This window comes from Gastrolobium bilobum, unplaced genomic scaffold (assembly GCF_033153095.1).
Source record: "Gastrolobium bilobum isolate Gb01-03AN ecotype WA unplaced genomic scaffold, APGP_CSIRO_Gbil_v1 utg25398, whole genome shotgun sequence".
Taxonomy (NCBI): domain Eukaryota; kingdom Viridiplantae; phylum Streptophyta; class Magnoliopsida; order Fabales; family Fabaceae; genus Gastrolobium; species Gastrolobium bilobum.
In genome coordinates this window covers 178042-196973 of record NW_026897820.1, presented here as the reverse complement: position 1 = coordinate 196973, position 18932 = coordinate 178042, and the positions used below count along the sequence as shown (strand labels likewise).

Sequence of the window (18932 nt, the reverse complement as noted above, 5' to 3'; positions counted from 1 at the left end):
ATATTTCAGTCCCACGAAAAAGCCACCTGACGTCGTTGAATTTCTCCACAGATTCTCCTAAGAGAACCCTAACTTAGTCAGAGAAGCTGATGAGAAGATGTTGCATGGGGCTTGCATGCCCCGCAGCACACAATGAGGATCCTTTCCTCTTTTGTTCCCTTTTTCTTTTTGACAATACCCATGAATACATGTATATGGAATTGTCGTGGAGCAAATAAAAAGGGTTTTGTCTCACTTATTAGAGATATGATATTAAGGTGTTATTTTTTACAGAAGTTAGAATTAGTAGGACCTCTGCTGTTAGAAAAGTTAAGCAGCTTGGGTTAATGGCTACTATATTAATGATACTATAGGGTTCTCAGGAGGAATATGGGTCATCTGGGACAAATCTTCGGTTGGTATCTCCATTTTGGACGTTAACCGTCAATATACTCATGTCTCTCTGAGGTGGATGCATTCTAGTATAGTGGAGTGTGTCACCTTTGTGTATGGAAGCCCTAGACGTAAGGAAAGAAGATCCCCATGGGACAATCTCATTTCTCTGAATGATTCGGTGGATAGGGCTTGGACTATTGTGGGCGGTTTCCATCTTAAATGATAACGAAAAAATAGGAGGGGTGATGTGTGTTTCGACAGTATTAATGAGTTCCGTGATTGCATCAATGATTGTAGCTTAATTGATATTGGCTTCAAATGGCCTCAATTTACTTGGAAAAGGAATAAGCTTAGAGAAAGGTTGGATCACACCCTAGTTAAAGAAACTTGGGTCATTTTTTCCCTGAAAGATTTGTGTTCCACCTTCCTTTCTTCTCTTTGGATCACATACCCATACTTGTGTGGAAGGTAAAAGATTGGCTTCTGATTCTAGCAACAAACCTTTTCGCTTCTTGGGTTCTTGGCTCACTTGCGATGGCTTTGAGGATGTGGTTCCATGTTACTGAAACGATAACACATCTTGGAGAATAGCTAGTGAAGACTTTCAACAGAAAGCCAAGGTGTGGCACATTACCTGCAACAAAGCCCACCTCTATAGGAAGTTTCGACTTTTGGGAGGTGTGATTCTGAATCTTCCCGTTGGGTTTGATGGATCATGCGTTTTATTTTACTTTTTTGAGTTTTGCTCATCAATTCCTTCGAATTTTCGTAATGAATTGATGGATCGAGCGTTTCCATGCAAATGAAATATTAAAAAAATATTTAAAAAAATATTAACATTTGAAAGTATTTAGAAGATGGATGCAAATTTTCAACAATGCACTCTGTTAATGGCCCCTATCTTGTAACATAAAAGCATGTGGAAAGTTGAAAGCCCAAGATATGCCACATGGCTTATTTCGGAGTGTTAAAGTACACTATTACCCTTTAAACGTGGCAACTAGGTGTGTTAATGGGCCGAGTCGAGCCGAGCTTTGGTCTTAAAAGATTAAGTATGTGTTTAAATGTGTCATTACCTATTATAAATATAATTTATAATTAAACAAGAAATAAGCTTTTATACAAGTTCAAGCCTATGCGGAGCCAAATGCCAATGGTGTGGCAACCCCCTACTTCAAATGGTCATGAACAATAGTCAATAGTCTTTTTCTGTTCAACTCAAGCACAAAGTATATAGGAAATTTGCCCAACCAACCGTGTGATCCACCTAAAAGTAAGACATTTCTACGAAAAAAAAATAGTTTAGTCTGTCAGACAACCGTGTGATCCACCCAACCAGGATATACCAGTTGAGAACGATCCTCTACAACCGAGGATGAATACCTCCTACGAGGGAATCACAAGGCCGTCAATCACGCTCAGATCTCACGGTCCTGGGTCATCCACCAGACTTAGGTTCCTGTCTCCTTAGAACTCAAGGATACAGAGGTACGAGCCTATAGAACAGATCCTGTTCAAGTAAGGTCGTGCTCTTCTAACCCAGCTCTTAGATATAAAAACATTTGTGTTTTACTCTTCATACTTGATGTGGGACTATCTTATCAGTTTGAGATTGACAAGAAAATGTTGTGTTCTAATTGTTGTGGGCTTTCGAGATTTTCTAACGAAATTGGTCTGACTTACTTTGAAAAGGCATGTGACGGTCAATCGCTACATTTCCTGAAACGATGTTTCTACATTGCAGCATTGGTCCCAAATCTTGATCTTTCTTTCGAGAAAAGAAGAACTGGCTAGACTAGACACTTTGGAAGGCCCTTATTAAGTTTGGCGAATTAATGCGAACCATACACAGCTAGGTGAATCATGGTTGTGCTACCCATTTCAAGCAAGGGGCACCTGTGTGCATAGATAGGTAGTAGCTAAGCTGTAAATGACTCTTTTATTAAATTTTCTGGATTCAAAACAACTACTATGATTATACTTCTTGCTGGAATTGTATTGATTACTTAAAGGACCTAAGGGTGTGACGAAATATTAGAATCTTTGTTGTGTTTGGAGGCTAGGAGCCTTATTATGTTAGCAGCGTCATTAGGCTATGCTTCTTCCATAGATCTAGATTATTAGTTTAAATAGGAGTATCAGGTTAATGTTCTGTATCATATAACAACATCACAGTCCTGTCAGCTAAAATGTACTCTGTCTCTTCTGTCCTTTTAGTCTTTTCCCTATAATTCAGGTTAGCCTTACGTAATTGGATATGTTTAATTTTGTCAATGCCTGTGATGCTGCTGGTGATTCTAAACCATCAATTCAATATATCTCTTAAGATTTGTGTGTGCTAGTTCGAAATTCTGAAATAGACTCTTACACCCACGTTCATGGATTTCCGCAATTTGTCATAAAGACAAATATCAATATATCATAAGTTTTTTTTCTCTCAAACTGACCACTAGCGATTTCTTTGATAGTGTTAGTTTTAGCAATGTTCACATTTCTTTTCTCAGCTTTACGGGTGAGATTAGTCACAAGGAGAATGGCGACAACAAGTCACACAAGCAGTGTGGGGTTGTCTTCACCAGATCTCACCAACTTTGTTTCGTGACAAAACATTGCAGGCTATAACAATGTTATTGTTGAGCCATTTAACTTTAACGGGTAATTCGATTCTTATGTTACAGCAAAATAAAATAAACTTCCTCCAGAGACATTCTACAGATGGGGCTCATGGAAAAAAAAAATTCTCACCTCAATTTTTTTTTTCTCTCTTAAATTTTTGTCTCTGCTGGAAGATGTCTTCATTTCCTGTAATAGGACAATAACATTACCCTTTATCGTTAAATTATGGCACTATTGTAACTCCATATTCAATGTTAGAATTCATTGTATTGAAAAGAGAAGCTCAACAATTGCGTAGCTTGAAAACAAGTTGGAGGACAAATTAACGTAAGAATCCTATTTCAGTGTTAATGTATTTATTGCTAGGGATATGTTATACTTATATAGGGTTAAAATTAATAGCTCTACACATCAAAAAAAAATAAAAAAATTAATAGCTCTCACTTTATGTTACTTTGTGTTGATGTTACTTTGTGACCTATGTTTTGATTTTGATCCAAGATAATGAAGTTGGTAGTAATAAAAAATTATAATAAGATTGGTAGTTAAAATTTTGATTTATCACTATATTTTTAATGTTTTTATAATTTTTTTACGTTATGATTTTACGTTTTACAATTTTTTATCTCCATATATTTTTATGTAAAATCTTGTTTTTAACTGCCTTGATTGATAGTAAGAAATAGTAAAAAAAGATAATAAGTATAACTTTATCCATTTTTTTAAAATAATCTAACAAATTAAAATTACATTATATTTTATATTCAATTAAAGATTGATATAGTTTTACTTAATTGTTTTTTTTTTTTGGGGTGGGACTTAACCTAAAGAAGTATTTTTTAACAAACATGCATTACGTATATAGAGATATTATCTCCTATCTCCATTGATCTGTGGTAATGTTGAAGTTTTTTTAATTTTAATTCTACGGGACGATGAATTTCTATATTTACTAGCAAAAGTATGTCATGGAGATTTCATTTATGTCTTATTGTATTGATGAACTGAAAAGGAAACATGAAACACATTTTTGGGATATCAAAAGTATTTTCAGGATTACTGAATACTCAGTAAATCATTTATTAAATATGACAAAAAGTAATATTTTTATATTATCTTTGTCTTTATAATTATTTTCACTCTTATCTTTTATTTTTTCTATTTTAGCAAAGGAGCATGTGCTCCAGAAACATCGAAAATGAGCTCTCAGGTATCTTTCTACAGAAGAGTCTGGAAGGAAATAAAAAAAAAAAAAGAGTTAAATGATTTTAATTTTTTAATTGAGGTAACATAAATTATTTTCTTTCAAATAAACAGAAATAATTAAAAAATTACTCGATAATGTTATTTTATTTTATCTCGAAATCTCATGTCTATTATCACGTATGAAAAGAACTCAGTCATCTGCAATTTTTATTAATGATTAACATCGCATTAGCAGTTAAAGTGACAGTTCACTCTTTTTCATTTTACAAATATTTTAATCAATAAATTATAAATTTATCGTCGAGACTAATTTAGATTATAGACAGCTGTGAAGAGTTTATCCATGATTTGTTGTTAAAAATTATGGGATGTTAAAATGACCAAAATACTCTAAAGAAATCCTAGATTATGATTTCATTGTTCGTAAAATGAAAGTCAATTTTTTTAGCATATTAATTTCATAATTATCACAACTATTACTCTTGAGCAAATAATAAGGGTGCTAGCTACTTGGAGAATATATAAGGAAAAGATAAAAAATCAGATAGTCTCAAATCATAATAATAAACAACGACACTTCGAGAGTTGAGGTTGATTTCTCTGCCACTTAACAAGGAAAAACAAAAATGGAAATCGTTCAAATCCCCGGCGATACATACACTCTGGGCTTCATCGGCGCCGGAAAAATGGCCGAGAGTATTGCCGGAGGCGCCGTCCGATCGGGCGTCTTGCCTCCATCTCGCATTCGAACCTCTCACAATAACCCTGCTCGACGCGCCGCCTTTGACTCCCTCGGCGTCACACTCCTCTCTTCAAACGACGACGTATTCCCTCACTTTCCTTTTCCTCTTTTTCCTCTCACTCAAAACTCACTTCTGATTCCTCGCAGGTGGTTCGAGAAAGCAACGTCGTCGTTTTCTCTGTCAAACCTCAGTTAGGTACTTCCACGGTTTCAATCTCACTTAAACGATTCTTTTGAATCGTTGAATGGAAATTTTTATTTCGATGGTTTTTGTGTTGTGTTGTTGCAGTGAAGGACGTGGTTTTGAAATTGAATCCGCTACTCACAAAGAACAAGCTTTTGGTTTCGGTTGCTGCTGGAGTCAAGTTGAAAGATCTTCAGGTTCTGGAATGCAATATTTCTTTCTTTCTTTTTTCTTGCTTTTTGCTTTTTGTACTTGTGCTGTTGGAGTATAATTTCAATAGGAACATAACATATAGTTATTATTGGCTATAAAAAAAAAGAGTTGAGAAAAAACTTATAGCAATAGCTTCTTATTTATGGCTGAATGTGGGGATATTAAGAAAATTATAAAAAATATAAATAAATAAAAAATTCAAAGGGTTCTTGGTTTCATTAAAGCTAGATTATAGCCTACTTGTTTGTGATTGAGTAAGATACTTGAACAAACTTATACTTGCACGCTCTTCAATACTCCCTGCACAAGCCAACATTGGATAATTACATGTGCACATATTTCACATAGTTTGTGCAAGTAGCTTTTCCCTTTGTGATTATATTCCGCTTTTCTTTAGCATTACAGATTTAATTAGGTTGCTTATTTTTATGGAAATGGTTGTTTCATAAAATGTAGGAATGGGCTGGGAACGACAGATTTATAAGGGTAATGCCTAATACTCCTGCCGGTGTTGGCGAGGCAGCATCAGGTATTACCTTTTTTTAAAGAGCATATTGTGTTTTGTTCTTCAGTTACTTTCTTTATGCTGAGAGTTGAGAACATATGCTGTGTGACTTTTTTGTATAACTTAGTAGTTCCATAATTGACTTTCTGAATTCTAAACTGTCAATTATGCTTATTATTATTGCTTTTTGTTCATTAGTTTTGTTTTTAAATTTGATTCTGATGCCATTAGTCTATCACTTGCTTGTTTCTTTAAATTTCTAACTGCAAAAATCTTTTAACTTGTGAAAACAAATATGATAAAATTATTATAGTCTGCTTTAGCGGTTTTGTTCTTCACTTTTATAAAGAGTGGGGTTGAAAGGCTCTCACATGCAGTTAGCATTTGGTTCTTTTTTCTTTTTGTTTTTTTTCTGGATGCTTGAATTGCGTGGTAAATAGTCTCAATTATCAAGAGTACTCTTTTCATAAATTACAAGAGCAAGAATGCCTTCTCTTACACACTATGGTAATTCTGTGTCTTGTGTATTATTCTTGAAAACAATGGATATTCCTTATTGCGTTTCTTTCTTTATCAATTCACATTGATGACTGTTAAGAGAGTTGCTTGAACAGATTAACTCAAGTTAAACTATGGCAGTTATGAGCTTGGGGGGAGCTGCAACAGAAGAAGATGGAAACCTTATAGCCAAATTATTTGGGTCAATTGGCAAAATATGGAAAGCTGATGAAAAGTATTTTGATGCAATAACTGGCCTGAGGTATGTAGATCTCATTTTATAAAAATGATATAATAAAATTTGGATACTATCTAAGAAATCCACTAGAAATTTTCATTTTATCTTTGATGGACGGAAATTTTCTTAGAGTTAAGAGATGAAGCCATGCAATTTTAGGCTATATACATTTGAAAGAACAAAAGAAGAGTGTCTGAGATGAATATTCTGCTGGGTGATTATTATTCTTTTTTCCTTTTTGGTTGTGTGTACATGGGAATTGAATTCAGGCCTCTGCCTTAACTCCACGCGGACCACGCCTTTCTTATTCTCCTTCTTTATATAATGATTGTACTTTCAATCCCAGGGAGCCTTGTAAATTGATTTCACCTCACCTGTTCAAGTGATTTGTGAACTTTGCCCCTATTTTTTAAAATTTGTCTTGGTGTAGCTTCTGAGTTCTGATAATGGCTATACTCATTCCTGCAAGCCTTTTAGACAAGCATATATACTCTTTGCAGATTTGTCTATTTGGAAAACAATTTTAATGTATTTACGAAAAAAATTATTTTTCCTCAATTATTCAGTGGCAGCGGTCCTGCTTATATTTATTTAGCAATAGAGGCTTTGGCTGATGGAGGAGTAGCAGCTGGTCTACCTCGCGATCTTTCATTAAGTCTAGCTTCTCAGACTGTAAGTGAAGTGAAATACTATCCTTTGACCATTTAATACGGGAAGTTCATACTTTATTTCTCTTGATTTTTTATAATTCATGTGATGCTTTCTATCTCTTTTCTTATCCCATTATGTCAAAAAACCACATATAAAGAAAAGAATATGGGATGCATTAGATATATTGCAATTGGTCTTTTTTAACTTTTAGAAGAGTAAAATTGTTTCAAGTTTCTGTAGCATGGTATTTCCAGTTTGCCAGGATGGGAACTTTTTCTGGCTTTATAAGTAAGCTGAAGAATGGTTTAAGTTTCAGTGTAACATTTTCTGGATTAAATGCTTAGAATGTTATCATTAGCTGTACTGTGTATAAGTCCAGTAAACATAACTCATAGTCTATACTAGATAAAGGTCTCCAAAAATGAATCAGGAATTTGATTCACGTAATTTACCAAGTGTCAGCTATGTTGCTGTGTTTACTGGACAGGTTGAGCAAGTAACCAGTCAAATCAATCTAAACCATCTAGTTTATATCGGCCAACAGATCGCAGAAAGCCAAGTCTAATATTACACCAGTGCATCCAAATTGTGTAGAAGCAGCTTAGACTTGGCCGCAACTTTTTACTGGTTTTAATTAAACAACACGTATGCTTGCACACAGGCATAAACTAGCACTCCAAGGAAGACAAAAATTAAATAAATAAGGTTACAGTGAATGCAATTTCTGCTGCTTGAATTTGGAAGCAAGAATTGTACTGGACATAATGTTGTACGGGCAAATCTTCTGCATTTGTAAGCTTAGGGTACTTACATTTTTAAAAAGATTGTTCCTATGGTTGTTTTATTGACTCGTGTATATGTTTGTATGTGTTTTCCAGGTATTGGGAGCGGCGTCAATGGTCACTCGTGCTGGAAAGCACCCAGGACAGCTCAAGGATGACGTTACTTCTCCTGGTGGGACAACAATTGCGGGCATTCATGAGTTGGAAAAAGGTGGGTTCCGTGGAACACTGATGAATGCTGTTGTTGCTGCTGCTAAGCGCAGCCGAGAGCTTTCCTGAATCTGGAGATGAGGATTTTACCTTTTTAAGCTAAAATCTGATTTCAGTAGAATTTTCTGTTTACAATATGTAAACTTGTTCTTCTTTGAGATTAGCGAATCTTGCGGGAATGTTTGGCCACAGCAACTTTCTTGTCCTTTTCTTGATGCTACTGTTTCTGTTAGGGTTTGGCCAATAAGCATAGCATGACAGTTATTTACGCTTAGGATCATGGATACGCACGCATGTAAAGGGTTGATGTTTCTCTATTGAAATAAACACTTGGCCACTAAGAGTTGCGTCCGCGTGTGTTATGCTTGTCATTTCTAATATTTCCGAGCTTCTTTTATTTAACTGCCGCACTTGATATGTTTGAAAGTCATAAAGGTCCCACATTCAAGTTAGATGTTAAACAAAGTTAAATGTTTTCAAAGGAAAGAATGGTTCGGTATGATGCAATAACTTCCACGGCACCAAGTTCGTTCAATGTACCTGTATGCTTCAAGTTTTTCAAATTAATGTAAGTGGTGACCGCTGACCAGACCTTAAAAATGAAGTCCGGCGACTTATCTATTATAGCTTATGGAGACATATCTATTTAGACATACGAGAAAATTGCAATTCACAAGTCATGTTGCCGTTTCAATAATAAAGGGTGACTTAACAAGGTTTACATGTGATGGGCAAGGCAACTTGGTAGTGCTGAAGAGAAGTAACCACATCATACAGTTATTAATAGATTTGGCCCAAGCATTCTCTAAATGCAGCAAAAGAGTGAGATTCTTCAACAATATAAAGATAAACCGATAATGACAAACGAATTTTTATCTTATCCATAGCAAGAAAAGGTTTGCCAAATGCAAGTAGTGATAGGCTTAAAATAGAGAAAGTTTGAGTAATGCTATTTGTCCCAGAGGGAATTACCGAGAGCAAAGAATAATATGAATTAAACCAAGATATATAATATACTTTTCTGGAAATTTATAATATCAGTAGTAAACTGCAGGTGGAAGCGCAAAACATAAATAGCATACAACAGATTAGTAGGAAGTCATCTTATTCTGTATCTTGTATCAAGTTGTTGATCATGTTTACCAAAGGAAGAGTTCCCTTTGCCATAATCTCTATTCTAGATGTATTAGAAGCATAAGAAAATAGAGAGAGTCCAAAAAACAAGAGCTCAGGAAGAAACAGTCTTGATGATAAGAACCCATGCCAATAACGAGGTTCCAGATCAAAAAACGCATCAAAAAATCTCCTTGTGCCTGGCAAATCAAGCTTGAGTAAGATGTCCATACCAAAACAGAAGAACTCCCTTTGGCGCCTCCTTTGGATGGGCCATAAATCTTTCCACACTTGTGCAGACAATTCAACACCTGAAAGACTTCTATCAGAACCAAGGCACTGAACAATAGAGTTAGCAACAATAGGAGCTGCAGCTAGGGTCCTTGCTACCATATACCCAGTTGAAGGATGCACCATCCCAGCAGTACCACCAATTCCAACAACTCTCTGTGGAAGAACTGGGAGGGGGCCACCCATGGGAATGACACAGTGCTCATCTTCTTCAATGCTTTTCACTTTAATGCCCAAGTGTTTCAACCTAGCAACCATTCTTTCCTGTATATCCTCCATTCGTAACCCGGGGCGCGCAACAAGAGAAGTTTCTTCAAGAAATATCTTGGTGGATGAAAAGGGCATTGCATATAGAAAGGTAGGTGTTCTGCTATTCCTCTCCTTCAGCTCCATGTCACTGTTCAGATGTGAATCTCTCCAGTCCATAAAAAGCATTTTATCTACATCAAAAGGGTGTTCATCAACCTCAGCCAAAATACCATATGCAACTTGGTAACCTGGATTATATGGTTTATCATACTGAACAAGGCATCTAGAAAAGCCAGTTGCATCTAGAACCACAGTTGCCTGAACAGTGACACCATCATTACAAATCAGCAGAGATTTGGAATCCTCATGAATAACCTTGATAACTTTAGCTTGGTGAAACCTAACACCATTTGATATGCATTTTTGCAGCATCTTTGACTTCAGCTGCTTCCTATTGACCCTACCATAAGGTCTATCTAGATCCTTCTTGGTTTTATCATCAATGAAGACAACAGCACCAGACCAAGTGGTGTCAAGGCAATCAAGTAAATCCATGGCTTCAAATTCATCCACCCAAACACCATAATTATTGGGCCAAATTAATCTGGGGTTTGGGTCAATGGCACAAACTGAAAGTCCTGCCCCAGAAACCTGCTGTGCAACTGCTAGCCCTGCAGGTCCTCCTCCCACAACAGCAAGGTCTACCACAGCTCCCTTTGATGAATCATACAAAGGAAGCTCAAAATCCAGATTCTCCTTCTTAATTTCCGGAACAAGCTCCAGAAGGGCACTGCAACTGGCCCTCAAACCACCACGTTTACCCCATTTCACTAGTGGTTTCTTGGAACCAAATCTAAGCTCTTGGTTTTGCAACTTAGAGGAACATGAATTGCTCAATTTTTCTGAATAACCATGAAGTGGGTGCAAAAACTCAAGCTTGTTAGGTGTTTTGAGCAAAGTATCCATAGATATCTTAAAAATCTCTCAAAATCCTTAATAAATCTCTAAAATAGTACTCAAAACACCATCTGGGTCACACTAAATAACACACAAGAAGAAGAATGTTCCTGAAAGATGTTCAATTTATCACTTTGAACAGTTACACCAACTAGATGCAGCAACAATGAAGGCACAATAATAACAGCAACCGACAATTATTCAGGTTGACTGAATTTATCGGTGTGTTGTGTTAATGAGCTAAGTAGAGTTGATGGCTTACCGTGGAGCAGAGGAAGGGGAGAAAACGAAAAAACATTGGAAGAACTCATTTGCACAAGTTAAGGAACCAGAAAACCATAGACATAAGAAAGAACGTTGGTTTTGCTAATGGTAAAGCTCGTGTGGCTATCAGACACCAGTTGTCAACGACAAACCCAAGTGGACCATCTTTTTTTATTGTAAAAAACAGGAAAATGAAAATTGGGAAATTGTTGGTGTTGGATAACTTCCGGTGGTCACCGTACCGTAGTAACCCTACACATTTCTAATTAATGTCAATTGGTTCACCCATCAACATCGTCATTAATACGATGTATTTTATTTGTTTTACAATAACTAAAATTGATGAAAATGAGATTTGTCGAAATTTCTCTTTTGAATTTTTTTTTTTAAAATAAATAAATTTGATATATACAAATCTAAACCTACATTTATTCTAATATTGCGTTCAATAATCGACGAAATTAATTTATATGGTCTATCTTCCACTCATGATAATTATATAACTTGAGGTTTAAGTGTTGAATCTAACATCTTATAGGACTTTAAGATAAAGGTGTAAATGTGTCAGATGGTCTATTGGAATTTATGATCTAGCCTACATCAAGTCAAACTACTTATTATATATAGTAAAATTGAACATATTCAAGCTTTTAAAAACCTTATTTGAAAACAGGTTATAGTCTTCTTCTTTTTTTACAAGGTCCGACCTATAAATTTACAGGTTTACCTATGTTATAATATTTATTTTAAATTAAATTATTAGTTAAATAATTTTAAATAATAAAAAAATATTATTTTAAATATCTTTTCAATTCTTATGCTTAAAGAGGCATAAGCTAGACCTTCTATTTTAAAAATATAGGTCAAGCTATACTTATAATTTGATCTATATCAGGTTAACAGATCAGACTAGGCTGAAAATATTTTATACAAGTCTAGCCTATTTAAGTCAAAGTCTAACCCGGCTCAAGCCATTTAAACCCTTACTTTAAGAGATTTATTTTATCACAATAATAGTAATTAAAAATAAACCAAACACTAAAAGAAATAGGTCCTGAATATAAAATTTTGTATTAATTTGTAAGAAGGTTTATGTAAATAATATGTAAAATAGTATCTATATTAGTGTTTCTGCTCAATTACCTTCTAACTAATGTGTGTGTGTCGTGGGACCAAACTATCTACATCATACTCTACTTAGGCTGAGCATCAAAGTCGTGCTCTAATAACTCTGTCCATATCGGAGCGGTCATCAGTATATCCTTTTCGCAAATGCAGGACCTCAGCTCACCCTATATATAGCTGAGATTATGATAGAAGGCATTTACCATAACTTCTGAATAGGGACAGAGAATCTCAGCCAACACTATCAGATGTGACACCTCCAACAATGCCACTATGTCAAATCCCTCCGACATAAAGAATGTAAAATTCAATGATTTCAGCTGACAAATGGATCTGCTAGCAAGATCAGCCATGAATTGTGCATGCTGCGAGGTGTAACACCCCGTATATATCCGGCAATGTTATCATACTATCGTATTAAGCAGCGCTTAATAAAAATGCGGAATATCTTTTTCTTTTCAATTATGATGTCATTATCATTACCAACTTGCTTATTAATCAATTAATAAAACAACGCCTGTATGTAATTGCAATAAAACAGCTATCTGAATATACCTCATAACATAGATAATAAAAGTGTGGCTCTAGTCACGGAACTACAACAACGTAGACCAGACCATCTAACAGTTTATACAACTCCAATCTAAAGCACTAAATAAAGTGTCATGGACAATCCCTATGCTTACTCAAATAAGGCAACACGCCCAACATCAGTCTCAACAACAACGTAAACATAAATAATGGAAAACATAAACAGCATCCATAACCAGTCATGGCAGCAAACAACATAATATCATCAACTAAGCTCTGGCCTCCTGCCGCCAGAGGCATCAGTCACCAAACTACCGGAACCTGAAATAAGCATTCCCCAAACGTGGGGTGAGATCTCTAAACAAGAAATCTCAGTAAGACAAGGGGTCCTCAAGGATCTTCCACCCCAAGCTCACTTACATGTGCAATATAAGTTTAAAAGCAGATATCATCATCAGTTCTAAAATAGTGCAATGCAGCAGATAATCATGTCATGTGTGTCAATTCTATTCTATTGGCCAGAGAAATGCAAGATTTACATACGCCAAATACCCACACTAGTGCAAGACGCTACTTGCATTCACCCCGGATCACCGTATCGTATGACGCTACATACTCAGGCTTACCGTCAAGATGAAACAACACATGCATATTAAAAGTCGTTACACATAAAGCTCATCAGCATTTCAAATATTCAAAGCATGTAACACAACATGCATACAACCACACCCCCATGGGACATGGTGGAACCACAACATGGCTAAACCGAGGACACGAAAGCTTACCTTGCAAGCTAACACCCAAGGCCAAGAGTCCACAGCTCAAAGTCCAAACACAGCAGATTCACAATCTGTTATGGACCAATACTATATCAATAATAATGCGACACAAGCATATAAATTAAAGACAACACATTTCCTTACGTTTTACGTCTTAAGGCTCCATACCAAGCCATAAGTCCTTAATCACAGCGATTCTGACTTAGTTCATTAATTACAGAAGTTCCACTTCATCAATCTAGGGTCCACAAACCCCCAATAGCCTACTGTACACACAACATAGCTACTGTTCTTCGAAATCCCAGAATATCCGGATATTCCTCGGGACCATATCCGGATATCTCACTGGACATATCCGGATATGCAAATCTAGAATCCCATATCTGGATATCTGATATCCGGATACTCAAAACCCATATTCGGATATCACATATCCGGATATTCCTCGGGCACATATCCGGATATTTCACGATAGAATGCAGAAAATGCATTTCGTGAAGATATCCTTCCAAGGTTCCATTTTTAACACTTAATTACGTTAAAACATGTATCTTTATACTGATTAAGGTCCACACCCTAGTTGGTTACTTGACTAACCCTTTAAACATGAAAAGATCACACCTTTAACCCATTAAAACACAAGCTCAAGGTAGGTACAACTCACCAAAGCTCAAAACAGAGGATCAATGGCTCATGGAGCTCACCACACTGCCTCTACAGGTTCTGGAAATAAGGTGTACGAAAATGTAACACAAAGGTTGGTCCTTTCTTCACAAAGAAGCTTCTTGAAGCTTCACAAGCCAAGAACAAGACTCCAACCACCCAAACAACCCAAAACAACAGCTCCACCCACCAAGGTCAGCACCCTCAACTCAGAAAAATGCCACCAACACACTCCCAAAGACCACTCTCACTCACCACAAGTGTTTAGGAGAAGAATAAGTGAAGGAAATGGCCTCAAAGCTCAAGAAATGGTGAAGGCAAGTGAAGGAGACACCAAGTCAGCAAGGAGACCCACACTCAGCAGCCATTCACACACAAAAACTGAGGTCCTAGGGTTATGTGCCAATCATAAGGCTATTTATAGCGGTTTAACCATTAATCACCCAGTATTAACTTTAAATCTACGCTTAGCATTTTAATCCCAAACTCTGGATTCTTAACCTACTCAATTTTACAAGAATTATCATATTTTTCTTATAATTTTCTGAGCACCTTTCCAGTACGCGCTTTTCCAAGCTAGTACCGGTTTCTAGCACCAGTTCTCATTATTTGGACTTGAAACTCGTTTTACAAGTCCTATATATCATTCTAGTAATTATCATGCACTTATATTAATTTTTCGGGATACTTTTTCGGTACTCATTTATACTGGCTAACAGAATCGGTATCTGCACTTTTCTTCCAAAAAGCGACTTTTAGCATTATTACTCACTTACTATAATTATTAAAGCCTCATAATAATTATTAGGGTCAATTATGGAATCATTTCCTATTTTCTCATAATTTATTAATTAAATTCTTTAATTAACGGTGCGGGTTCTTACTCGAGGTATAATATCCCTCACTATAAGATTTAATTAATTGCATGTAATTAGGCTTAATATATGCAATTAATTTTATATTAATAAGTTGAATTAGGTAAAATATCTAATTAAATAAATTGGGGTCACTTTTAAGGTAAAAAGTGCAGTCAATGAAAATTATAGAGTAAAAATGTGTGTAGACAATGTAGATACAACTTATGTTTTAATGATTACAAAGTGACAACAACAAAAAGAGCATAGCATTAATCAAGAGCAAAAAGCATCAACCCTATGTGGATATTAAAGACGTATGATATAGCCACACAAGAAGAGTAATGACATATCAAAGTGGCAAGATGATTGGATCAAGAGCAACAAGAAATATTTAGAAGACCAACACTAAGATCAAAGACAACAAACCATTGACAACATCTAAGAGAAACTCAATATCATAACCATGGTGAAAAATGATCAAAACCAACAAAGTGTCAAGCATTGTCATATCCAACAAGTCAAAGCATCTAGCTCAAGTAAAGATCCAAGACACAAGACATGAAGCTAAGTCTAAAATCATATTTAGAATATATCTTTAGGACTTAGAATATATGTGAGGGTATATGATAGATTGTATTGCATGAGCTCAAAGTTTTTCTTAAAGTAAATGTGTTTTTCGAATTGCATAATCAAAACCTTTATATACTTGAAATAAATTTAAAAACCCATGAAAAAGGTCCTTGACATGTTTTATAACTTCAAAACATATCTATCAAGTCAAGATCTTTCATAAAAATTGGTTGGAAGCAAGTTAGAACACATTTGAACTTAGAATTTGCTGAATAATTTTGCTTCTGTCTTCAATATAATTTTTCGTATCCAAGATGATGGATTTAGATCTTGTGTTCGTCATAAAAGTTGTAGATATTTATTTTATCTTTCCAACGAGACCAAGATCACATCAATCCGACAAGAATAGCTCAAGTTATGCGCAAAATACGAAACAATGTTATTGCTATCGTATTTCCAACCTTTCCAATAGGTTGGGAATCGATTCCTTATGAGCAGGAATTGATTCCCACTCTCTGGAAAAGTTGGGAATCCATTCCCACTCATTGAGAATCGATTCCCCCCGCAACAGAAAGCCTATAACGGCTATAGACGACTAGTTTTGCTAAAAATTACTATAAATACATTCCTTATGACCCCTAAAACGTTATGATCAATATTCCTACACATCTTAAGGATGATTTGAGAGCTTCTACACTATCATTTGCATATTCTTTCATATCCTTCAAAGATCAAACATATTTGAGCTCATATCTTGAAAATCCATATACCCATAGTGCTTCGAGTTGTATATCCACACTTTGAGAGTGTATATTTATTTTCAAATATTTTCCTCCTTGTTTTCTTGAGTTGAAAGGGTTGTGAGATTCATTGTTTGAGAGGTAGCCAAATACCTAAGTAAATTTGGAGTGAATTGTAAGGTTGCCAAGTACCCGTAAACTTGGAGATTGTAAGGTATCTAAGAACCCGAAGTCTTGGAAGATTGTAAAGGTTTTTCAAGCACCCGTGAAGCTTGACCATTAGTGAAAGAGTTGATCGAGCAGCTTCAGTATGGACGTAGGTCACAAGTGGTGGTGACCGAACCAGGATATATTGTATTTACAATTCTCTAAACTCTAAACTCTTTATTTCTAGCACTTTAATTGCTTCTTTGATATCTTGTATGTGCTAGTATAAGTTCTATAATTATGAGATATTATATATTACGGATTATTTGAATGCATTGATTATCTTTTCATATATCAAAGTGTGCTTGAAATGATTATTTAGAAACAAGAAGGGGGCTTTTGTGAAAATCTTGTAATACTCAATTCACCCCCTCTTGAGTAAGGAAGCCACACTTCTAACAGACAAAAGTACCCAAAATATAAAAGTACGGTTAAAAATATTATTAGAAAAATATTATAGTTCATTGGACTAAGTTTGGTGGTGAATGGAGTTGAATAGATAGATGAGCTTATACCCAACTGAAATAACTAACCTATGTTAAGTGACAAAACAAAGACAAAACCCACCCATTTCATTCTTCTTCTTCGTTAGAAATTTGGGAGAGGAGAAGAGAAGCTATAGCCATTGAACTCCAAATCCTAACTTTCCCATTTCTCATCCAAATCAACTCATTCCAAAGACAAAATCACTTCAAATCTTTTTCTCTTTCTTAACCCTAACTTAGTTTTGAGTGGGAACCATTGTGGAGTGAGATATTCCTTGTGGAAGGGGGCAAAAATCTTGAAGTTGGAGGAGCTAAAGGTGAAGCCTTGATTCCTTGAGCTTGGTGCCTCTTCCTTACACCCTTGGAGTTGTATTTGTGGTAAGAACTCTAACTCTTGTTGTCATTTTGGAACATATGTGCATTAGGATTTTGTTTTAAGAAAATGCATGATTAATGAGGTATATTAGAGAGATATTGAAGTTAAATTCCTTTGCAAAAGTTGTTAGGAATGATAAATAAACTGTAGAAGTGGACTTAGATTATCATTTTGTTATTGTTCAATATATTGGAAAAATTCATGCTTGGGAGTTTCTTGCATTGTTGGGCCATGATTTGGTTGGATGGTTGATTGTGTCCCTTGAGGTGAGAGGATTGAGCCTTGTGGACCAACATTGAAGGACCAACCATTGAGCTTAACTAGCTCATTAGGATTGGTAAGTTCATGCCTTAGTTGTGGTGTGAATTTGATTGTTTGGTTGATGAATATTGATATATTATTGGATGCAATAGATTGATTGCATTACACCTTGTGTAGGTATTTGTTTGTGAGGTTGTTGGTATTGTTGTAAAGCTTGGTTAATTGCTTATTGGTGGTTGTAACGCCCAGCCACTTGCAAAAATTAATGATTGTCCCCACACACTAACACGAGACTTTTCAGTGTGCTTTGTCCTCACTCGCACACTTCCCGGGAAAACTTCCCAGGAGGTCACCCATCCCAGAATTGCTCCAAGTCAAGCACGCTTAACTGTGGAGTTCTTCCGATCCGGGCTTCCGAAAAGTAGATGCATCTTGTTAGTATAGGTAGTACCAATTAATTCTTATAAGCCATTCCTAACTGTACCGTCCCATACCAGCACAGCCTCTGGAATCCCTCTCTTTCGGGTGTTGATTCGATTCATTCATGAACCCCCAAGCTGCAAGATTTGGCATGAGCCGCTCATTGTCCGTGCCCTTTCGCACCGGCGATCACTCCCTGCCCTTGCCAGCTCTTGGGATGTTATAGTGGTGAACAAAGGTTGGACTTGAAGCAAATTGAGGTAAGCCTTCGGACTTTGGGTGTTGATCCCTTTATAGTTCCACCAAGCTCGGAATGGGTAGTGGTTGTTGATAGTGTATGTAAATGCAATAAAGTAGCTTAATGCTTTGTTATACGTATGTGTATGCACTGGGTGTGGCATAGGATGGTGGTTCCCTATGTTTTGTATGTTGCATGACAATGCGTAATTCATACTTGGTAGTTTAGCTGCCAGTAGGACTATTTGCATCTGAGTATCCTTAGGACAACGTGAGAGCTCGAGGGATGTCTCCTGAAGATGTTTTACACACTGCATGGATATGTATTTACTGTATTATTTACGGTTATTGCTATTATACTGCGAGTGAACTATGGGGTGGAGAATGCTCCAAGATTCTCATGTTTACTTAGATGTATTCGTATATCTCACCCCGTGTTGTGAGAATCCCCTTTCAGGTACAGATGTTGCAGGAGCCTCTGGTGGCAAGTAGCCATACTTGAACTAGATTGATACATGAGGATGTTGCATTATTTTGGTTATGCATGTCATTTAGTAGTTCCATGTATATGATTCACATTTGAAAGC

The 18932-nt window shown here is 36.0% G+C and overlaps 2 protein-coding genes and 1 non-coding gene across 4 annotated transcripts; 1 reads left to right on the top strand and 2 right to left on the bottom strand.

Annotated features, from left to right (window-relative positions):
• Positions 1-1679: 1679 nt before the first annotated feature.
• Positions 1680-1903, bottom strand: LOC133310646 (small nucleolar RNA U3). The gene has a single exon (XR_009751480.1). It is a non-coding gene; the product is annotated as a small nucleolar RNA U3 (small nucleolar RNA).
• Positions 1904-4739: 2836 nt separating this feature from the next.
• LOC133310630 (pyrroline-5-carboxylate reductase) lies at positions 4740-8565 on the top strand. Its single transcript, XM_061511591.1, has 7 exons — positions 4740-5021; positions 5087-5135; positions 5229-5320; positions 5793-5865; positions 6481-6601; positions 7144-7249; positions 8107-8565. The coding sequence occupies exons 1-7, from the start codon at positions 4824-4826 to the stop codon at positions 8287-8289; spliced, it is 822 nt and encodes a 273-aa protein (XP_061367575.1). The 5' UTR covers positions 4740-4823; the 3' UTR covers positions 8290-8565.
• A 657-nt stretch (positions 8566-9222) lies between these two features.
• On the bottom strand, positions 9223-13800 carry LOC133310627 (lycopene beta cyclase, chloroplastic). Of its 2 annotated transcripts, none has more exons than XM_061511589.1 (2): positions 13783-13800; positions 9223-10845 (listed from the first exon to the last, which is right to left on the bottom strand). In XM_061511589.1, the coding sequence occupies exon 2, from the start codon at positions 10837-10839 to the stop codon at positions 9325-9327; it is 1515 nt and encodes a 504-aa protein (XP_061367573.1). In that variant the 5' UTR covers positions 10840-10845; positions 13783-13800; the 3' UTR covers positions 9223-9324. The 2 variants fall into 2 exon arrangements, with proteins under 2 accessions (XP_061367573.1, XP_061367572.1); XM_061511588.1 differs by lacking the exon at positions 13783-13800 and adding an exon at positions 11093-11208 and having other exon boundaries at positions 9223-10940.
• Between the last annotated feature and the right edge of the window lie 5132 nt (positions 13801-18932).